The sequence below is a fragment of the Zingiber officinale genome, chromosome 2A (genome assembly GCF_018446385.1).
Source record: "Zingiber officinale cultivar Zhangliang chromosome 2A, Zo_v1.1, whole genome shotgun sequence".
In the NCBI taxonomy this organism is placed as follows: Eukaryota; Viridiplantae; Streptophyta; class Magnoliopsida; order Zingiberales; family Zingiberaceae; genus Zingiber; species Zingiber officinale.
The window spans coordinates 99879906-99888823 of NC_055988.1; the positions used below are offsets into that span (position 1 = coordinate 99879906).

Consider the following 8918-nt stretch of genomic DNA (forward strand, 5'->3'; position numbering starts at 1 on the left):
GCAGCAGGTACCGTTAACTTTGGACGGAGCCGTCTTGTCATCTCTCCGCCACCAGTTGTGAGCGTAAGCCACCACCGACCGCAAGGCTTCCCTTCCCCAATAAAATGATAATTCGCTTCGATTGATGGAGCGGAGCACCGGATCCGATTCGGGAACCAATAATTGCGAAGCCGGGACACGTGCCCGCAGCGGACTGGCGAAGTTAGGACGGGTACGTCCGCCATTGGGGGGCCCCTAGGTGCGGGGACCACATAAGGGAGAGTAGGGAAGCTGCCTCACGTAGCCGCGGGCCCCGCCGCGGGGGCACGCGTCGAGACGCGGGGAGGCAGGCCAAGGAATGGACTCACGTGGTTAGATTCCTGCTCGACGCGCCTTGTTCCTACTGGTCCATACGACCGTGACGTGTCGGGAACGAAGCAGCCAATCTGCGGGACGCGTCGCACAACCGCGCCTACGCTCGACACCTGTCCCATTCGCCCACCCGGCGTGAGGCGTCCGAAGCGGAAGCCGAGGCTTTTCTCTTTCAGATCTCTCTCTCTTGTGTTTTTTTTTTTGCTCGATTTATTTCGAGACTAGGAAGCGCGGAGAATTGATACAGGCTCGCTCGCTTCTGGGGAAGAAATACAGTGAGAGAGGGGGGAAGTAGTAGGAGAGGCGTGGGTGCTTAGGCTTCCTCCTCAAGCTTCCATCGACTTTTTTTTTTTTCAATTATTGAGGCGGTGGAGGTTCCACAAGATCCAGGTAACCCAGATTGCGCGATGAAAAGAGGTTGAAAAAGAAGGACACATCTTTTGTTCTGATTCTCGAGCATTCTCTTCGTAGATCCCTTCTCCTACGCCAAAAAAAGTGGCTATTTGGGGGCTATAAGAAGGTAATTCCTAGGTTTCAGCTTCACTCCCATACTAGTTATTTTCTCGTACAGTTTGGTGAAATTGTTTGGATCATCGCAAATAAAATAGCGTAAAGCACTTTCCTTTACTTAAAAATTGCTTTTTTGTTCGAAATTGTGTTCCTCCTTTTGTTTTGGTTAATGCTAATGTAGCAGTAGTTTTTTGCTTTTTTGGTTTGGATTACATGAAAGTTGTAATTTTGGTTGGAGATGAATTTAATCCCGCAGATTCGCTACCTCGTTCCTCAGATCTATCATCTATGCAAGGGGTTGGCTGGATGTTGTTGTCAAGTTGTTTGAGGCACGGGAGGCGACGCCGTGGAACCCGTGAGACTCCGCGGCTGGAGATCGTTCGGGAGAGATAAGGTCGCGGCGAACAAGATCGACCTCCAACCAAGTTGGTGTGCGCGTGAACCGTGAAGTGTGCACACACAAGGAGTGTCTACGGTCATTGGGTTCACCGAGTTCACTACGCTTTGGGGGGCGGGAGGGGAGGTTGATGGATGAGATGTCTCCAGCGCTTGCTTTCTCATCTCAACCAAGTAGTGCGAGCTGTGACCCTGCTTCAGTGGAGGTCACTTGCCCCAAAAGAATTGCAGAAGAAAAGGATGTGGTAGTTGATTCAATGGAGTCGGCTGCTACTGATTTGGCTGCTGGCCTTGAGCAAATAGAGTCTGCGGCCCTAACCTCCTTGGAAGAGGATGGAGATATGGATACAGATGATCTAGAGACTCGAACAATTCCAGGGAGTGATGAGGAGGATTTGACGTCAATCGATCCTGAATTGTCTGCAGGAAGCTCTTGTTCAGTTATTATTGATGGTAGCAGTGTGCCTGAATTGTCTTCAGATTCTTCTTATGATCTCGGGACACCTACATCTGCGGATGCAGGAAACAACCTTGGCAAGATTGTACCAGTGCGAGTTTTAGAAGAGCTATCTGACAATCCGCTAAATGACCATAGTGCGGGCAGACCTACTGCTGAATCGGAAGCTACTGGAAAAAAATTGAGTGGAAGTAGCAAAGGCTCACGGAATGTGTATTTGAGAGAAAGTTTGCCTCTTTGGGGATGCGTAACGATATGTGGGCGTAGGCCAGAAATGGAGGATGCAGTGGTTGTGGTGCCTAAGTTCTTTGAAGTACCCCTTCGAGCTGTTATTGGTGATCAAGTCTTGGATGGCTTAGACCCTGACACCATTCGTGTGTCATTGAACTTCTTTGGTGTGTATGATGGTCATGGGGGTGCTCAGGTACTCAACATTTTGGTTGAAACCATTCACCTGTATTAATAAATACTGTTATGTGATTGTTATGTGTACCTTTGTTTTAATATTATAGGTTGCCAACTATTGCCGGGAGCGCCTCCACCATGTGTTGACAGAACTTTTGACAGACCTGGTTAACAATATTGGAGGCAAAAGTTGCAGTGATTGGAAGAAACTGTGGGAGAAATCCTTTGTTGTTTGCTTTCAAAATATTGATGATGAGGTTGGAGGGAAAGAAAGCAACAGAACTATGGGAAGCACAGTTGATACATTCAATGAAGACGATCATCATTACTCAAGAGCACTGTCAGAACCTATTGCACCAGAAACTGTTGGATCTACAGCTGTGGTTGCTGTTGTTTGCCCAACACAAATTATTGTCGCAAACTGTGGGGATTCAAGGGCAGTACTTTGCCGTGGCAAGCAACCCATTCCTCTATCAGTAGATCATAAGGTAACATTGTCCTTTTGATTTTACCACAGAATCTATTAGTTTTCCTTTGAACGTTTGGAACAACCAAAATGTCTATTTCGTCCTTCAGCCTAACAGGGAAGATGAGTATTTGAGGATTGAATCTCAGGGTGGCAAGGTCATACACTGGAATGGATATCGTGTATTTGGTGTTCTTGCAATGTCACGGTCTATCGGTATATATCCTTCTCTCTTATACTAGCAAGCACTCTGGAACTTTCATGATACTTTGCCTATGAATGTGTTTCAATTTTGTTATTGTTTCATAGATGCTGAACTTTAACATGGCTGATTTCTAGAGCCTATTTTTGAAAATAAATATTTCATATGACAATATCATGTACACTCTTTACATTTTTACTAGATATTTATTTAACAACAAGCCACAAGTCTGAATCATATGGGACCGGCAATTATTTAACAACTTGAGGTACTAAAAACACAAAATCAAGACAGGATAAGGTGCTTTTCCAATTTGAAAGTAGTGTACCTCTGCTATTTCTGCCAACATAATGTTTAGGAAATTGTTGGATGCAAAGTATCTGAATAAAATGTTCCTATGTTACATGATGATCATGCAAGTACAGCAAAGAAGCTATCGTTCACTTGTTGCTTGGATAAGAATCTACCATGAGTTGGTTTATGTTTAGAGAGCAACCTTGAATTCAGACAATGATAGGCCTAGGGAATAGCTCCAAAACCCTTTAATACAAATAGTTCAATATTTCCTCACAAAGCTGCTAGTTAAAAATGATAAAATAGCCGCCTTATGTTCATGTGAAATTTTTGTTTTCATTTCCTCTCCTCGCTGACTTAGGAAACCTCAAATTTCCTCATCTTGTTCGGCATGAATGACCTTGGGTATTAATATTTTTCCTTTTTCTTAAGTTGCATTTATCTCAAATCTGTATCATGCTTATCAGTAAAAGCAACATAATGTTATTTTGGTTGCAATATGTAACTTCTGTAAAGACTCAAGTCTTAATCCCATTGAAAAATAAAAAACCGTGTAACTTCTAGAGAAAGAAATGATCAACTAATGTCAGTATAGCACATTGTTGAAAATGATAAAAGCTAATATTTACTCATATGATATTTGTTCCTATGTAATTGTTGGATTACAAATCAATAACTAGCCTTTGCAAATAAACAGTGCTGCATCTAGTACCCCACTCTTAATGTAAATGCCCTTAGATGACTACGTACTTGCACCTTAAAAACATCCAGCCATCTGTTCTCTATGTTTGCATTTCTCTTGTAATTCCTTGTCAAATGGTTCATTCAAAACTAGACAAATTAAACCATTTAGTTTTGAGGCTCTGAATAGTACTTTATTCTTTGTATTTTGTTCACATTGCTAGATATGTAAGAAAATCTTTTGGAATAGAGAGCTCCTTAGATGTGGCAACTTCTTTCCTTTGTTGTTTCTAGAACTTCTAAGAACTTAATGTCCACTTATTTCTCATTATTCTCCAACTTAAATGCTGCTGCTGATGGATTATAGTACACAAGAACACCAATATGGATTCTGATACTCTGAATCTCTCTATGATTATAATATATATGATTCATGTATAGTTATTCTAAAAATTTAGAAGGAGGAGATGGAATAATATTTCCAACATATTAGAACAAGTATTATGGGATTGATGAAATGAATAGCTAAGAAAGTTTGGGAGGGAATGATAATTCAGTTAGAAGTGGTATATCAACTACATTTGTTCTAGGGAATACCTATTCATAGGGGTGTAAATGAACCAAGCTGCTCATGAGATATTCGAAGCTCGATTCGATAAAAACTCGTTTGAACTCGTTTAATGAGGCTCGTTAAAATAAACAAACCAAGCACAAGCTTCACAATATTCGGCTCGTTAGCTCGTAAATATGTTTGTTAAGGTCATGAATCAACTTTTAAATAAAAATAATAATAATATTCATATTGAATTTATTGATTTTATACCCTACTTATAAAACATATAAACAAATATATTAAATTTATTTATTAGAATAAAATTATAAATTTTAATAAAAATATTATAATTTTCTCTAAATATATAATATAGTTTTTAATAAATATTTAAATTTATTATTTATATTTATTAAGTTCGTTTAGGCTCGATAAAAGCTCAAATAAGCTCGTGAGCCATGAATATATTCGTTAAATAAAGCTCGAGTTTGGCTCGATTATAAACAAGACAAGCTCAAACATTCAAGAGTTCGGCTCGGTTCGATTACACCCCTACCTATTCATGTCAAGCTGCTTCTTTCCTGCCCATGACAGTGGTGAGAGAGATACAGCATAATTGGAGGTCATATTGAAAGCCAACAATGCTGGTTCGAATGGGCGTCGAAATTCTTTGTTGAAAACAATTTGATTTTTCCATTGCCAAAATTTCAAGCAATAAGAGCTTCCGCTGTCGATTGACACTGCTTGCTTGATAACTTTTTGGACTCAGACATGAGTTCTTAACACATTCCTCTTCGAAGAATTCCATCTCAAAATTTGAATTGAGATCACCACCTCATATATCCTCAGTAACTAGAAAGTCCCTTAACACAAGCATACAGGAGAGGACAAATTAGTTCAGCAGGAATAAACGGGTCTTGTTGCCTTGATCTGCGGAACATATAGTATTATCCCTAGCTCGACTTGTTTATATATAAATGAAACTTTATATTCTGTCCATGGCACAATCCTAGCATTTATTTTCCAATTTCAAGTGTCAAGCTAAATGTTGATCTTTGAGTAATGCTAGAGGAACTGGGATAGCTCCCTAACATTTTTAGCCTCTATGACAATTGATTGGTCCATCAACAAAAAGACACCTATGAAATATCACTTTATATATGATAGAGGCTACTGTTTATAAATATTTCCACTAAGAGTGGAAATCCAATTAAGAGTACAAATACATTATATTCTCTCAAAGTCTGGCATACAAAGTAAATAACAGCTCTTCTCCTCCCCATTCTTATTCCCCACACCAATAGGCACATGCGGCTTTCTTCAAAAGATGAGTTAACAAACAATCATATACTAGAATCATAATACATGAAATAATACACGTGACAATATATCTAGAGAAGAAATAAAATGGTATATATATAGATATATATATATCACCTTCGAGACTGATGGGTAAGAATCAGATATATTTTCCAACCATTGCAATTGTAACCTAAGAAGTCAATGTCAAATTTGTTTTGTGATCAAAAAGAGTAAAGAAGTGCTGGACAGAGAAAATACTAATTTGAGTAGAAGAAAGTAATCAACAGGATCATGCAAAGTGTCACAAATAACGAACTGTTCTTGTCCACCCATCCAACCTATGCCTCAGCAAATCTGTATATATCAAAAACAAAGTAACAGAAGTAACTTGTAAGACGCCTTGGCAGCACAACATAATTTAAAAGAAAACCAGAAGTTTAGATTTGGAAAGCAATACTTTAGGTCCACAATAAAAACCTTTAAGTTGCAAAATGTCTAGGAGCACTGCCAGTGTCATTTGCTTCTGCAAAAGAACATAAAGAATAAACGCATCTTTTGTCAATTTAAACAAGTTGTATGTAGAATGTAGAAGGGGCTGGGTACTGGCCTAGTTCTCTATCCCAAAATAACTTGTCTGTGAGGAAGATATCCTTCTAATGTATAGCTATAACGAATCATCACATTTGTTTACGTAGGACTAACAGACTCTGAGTCTCAATAATGCTATTTCATGCATTTGCAACTCTTATAATGTGGATGTGAAAACAACTGTGGTACCTCTCCCTTTACTTGATTTTGAACTACTATGGTTCATCTAGAGAGAAAGATGCTATCCTCTTAAATGATTAGTCATTTTGGGATAAAATGGGCTCCTCTCCAATTTGACATGGTATCATAGTAGGTCGGTACTTTTAAGATATGATAGGTGTGAGAGAGCATGTGAAAGGTAGGATGATCCATGCCTATTAGTTTTTGCTGCCAAATATGGAGAGGAAAAATGTGACGCCGGTAATGGAAACGGTAATTCCTACATGTGATAGCAGTATGTGGAAAGTGGATTCACACAGAAGCATTATATAGGGAGAGATCATGTGAGCTGCCTACAATTTCTCGGCATCAATGAAAAGAGGAAATCGGGATTCGTGAGTAGAACAGCATATACTCATGGCCATTGTCATGTGTTTGTTTACTCGTCGTTATACTTTGTACAGCGTTATGACAGTAAATTTTGTGTTTCCATTTGAGAAAGCTTGTAATTAGGCTGCTGCCCTGGTTCAGAAGATAGGTAATGATTATGACTTTTATCTGATGTTTACAGGTGATCGATACTTGAAACCATGGATAATTCCTGAGCCAGAAGTTACCATAACCCCACGAGTAAGAGAGGATGAATGCCTCATTTTAGCTAGTGATGGCTTGTGGGATGTCATGTCTAACGAAGAGGTGTGTGATGTCGCCCGCAAGCAGATTCTGCTCTGGCACAAAAGGAATGGCCCCGTGTCGCCGTCATCTCAAAGTGGCACAGCAGCTGATCCGGCAGCACAAGCAGCCGCAGATTGTCTAATGAGACTTGCTTCCCAGAAGGGCAGCAAGGACAACATCACCATTATCGTGGTGGATCTCAAAGCACAAAGGAAGTTCAAAAGCAGGTCTTAACATTGCCGATTCGACTTCGGAAAAGAAGCATGTGTACATTAGACTTAAGTTTAGTCGGTTAATATTCCGAAACACTATACTCAGGTCTTCACTTTCTTTGTTTGGGGCCTTAAGATTGTATGCTTATAGATATTTATAGAACATTTCTAGCCTTGGCAAAATCTAATGCAGGTACTTCTGTGCCTTTAACTCTTGACTCGAGCCACAGCAGACTCAGAAAACTGGCGGGGAAGAAACAAGGCTGAACTTCTTGTATGGATCCATCAGTATCATTCTGTTTCATTCCCTGGACTATGAAATATAAGATGTAATTAAATGAATGATTCTTTGAAATGTATTAGATTAAAATTATAAAGAGAATGAATCATTCTTATTCAATTTCTGCAATAGCATAATCCTAAATTATTTTGCCCTCGGGCTATGATGTAGTGGTAGGATATTTAGGTTATCATTCAAGTATTCATAGTTCGATTTTTAGTTATGATGAATTTATAGGATTTTTTTTTTAAATGAGGTGCATAATTATAGGATATTAAGTTTTTGAATTGTTTATTGTGAGGACTTTTAGATTTATTTTAGTGATTGGATATTAAGTTTTTGAATTGTTTATTGTGAGGATTTTTAGATTTATTTTAGTGATGGGTGGAAAAATTTTATAGGATTAGATTAGTTATAGTAAGGGTTAGTTGGATTTATTCGTTTTTTCTTGAGACGAGGAAAATCTTACTTAAACACTTCATGGCATTGTTGAGTTGATAAAAGTAAGTGATAGGATAAAAATAGAAAAAATTTACATGCAGTCTCCATTGACAAATAAAATTTTACATGTAGTTTTCAGTAGTAAAAATTTTTATTTTCATTCTCTAGTCAAAAATATACCTAATTCTCCTTGATATTTTTAAGTATAAAAGGTTTAAAATTTAGTACATTAAATTAGAATTTAGTATATTTTATATCAAATTAAGCATGATTCTTTTTTCACCTCAATTAGATGGAAAATATATTAATTTTTTTTTAAATGATACTTAATTGGATAGAAAATATATTAAATTTTCTTTAAATGATGTTGAATTTAGAGGAGAAGTTATATTAAGCAAGAAAAAAAGGCATATTCAATTTAATAAAATATATACTCATTCTAGTTAAAGTACTAAATTTAATAGAAATTATACTCATTTTAAAACTATTTGTACTTAAAAAATATAATAGATAATTAGATAACAATATTTATACGATGGAGTTGAAACAAATAAAATTTTATATGTAAAAAATAGAAATAAAGTTGTTGATGATTAAAGACTACATACAAAGTTAAAATTATGATTGTGAATTTTTCTTTAATTTACTTTACTGATAAAGATAAAAGAGATAAAATATTAAAAAAAATAAGTACATGACGTTTTCCGTCAATCCCACCTGTTATGTGAGATTCTTCTATCGCAGATAGTGAAGAAATTTTTGTAATAATTTTACTTTTGCACCTTCTCTTAAAAATAATTGGACAAAAATAAAAAGACTCTTTCGGCCCTCTTTAAAAAATAAAAATTCAAAAATGGTCATTCTTCCTTAAAATTTTTTATTTATGGAAAAATATAAGATAAAATAAAGCATAGGTAAATATAAAAAAAGGAGTAAATATAATTATTAT

The 8918-nt window shown here is 37.1% G+C and overlaps 1 protein-coding gene across 2 annotated transcripts; it reads left to right on the plus strand.

The window, feature by feature from the left end:
* The first annotated feature begins 526 nt into the window (after nucleotides 1-526).
* Nucleotides 527-7648, plus strand: LOC122041712 (protein phosphatase 2C 50-like). Of its 2 annotated transcripts, none has more exons than XM_042601490.1 (5): nucleotides 527-871; nucleotides 1118-2138; nucleotides 2227-2607; nucleotides 2696-2801; nucleotides 6933-7648. In XM_042601490.1, exons 2-5 carry the CDS (start codon nucleotides 1389-1391, stop codon nucleotides 7268-7270), a joined length of 1575 nt encoding a protein of 524 aa, XP_042457424.1. In that variant the 5' UTR covers nucleotides 527-871; nucleotides 1118-1388; the 3' UTR covers nucleotides 7271-7648. The 2 variants fall into 2 exon arrangements, with proteins under 2 accessions (XP_042457424.1, XP_042457425.1); XM_042601491.1 differs by having other exon boundaries at nucleotides 1139-2138.
* Nucleotides 7649-8918: the final 1270 nt, after the last annotated feature.

What these genes read in the sequence shown, in the direction of transcription:
- LOC122041712 (XM_042601490.1), top strand. Translation starts at nt 1,389, where the DNA reads ATGGATGAGATGTCTCCAGCGCTTGCTTTCTCATCTCAACCAAGTAGT. An exon ending in ATGGTCATGGGGGTGCTCAG is followed by an intron (nt 2,139 to 2,226) that starts GTACTCAACATT and finishes TTAATATTATAG; the next exon opens with GTTGCCAACTATTGCCGGGA. An exon ending in CTCTATCAGTAGATCATAAG is followed by an intron (nt 2,608 to 2,695) that starts GTAACATTGTCC and finishes TTCGTCCTTCAG; the next exon opens with CCTAACAGGGAAGATGAGTA.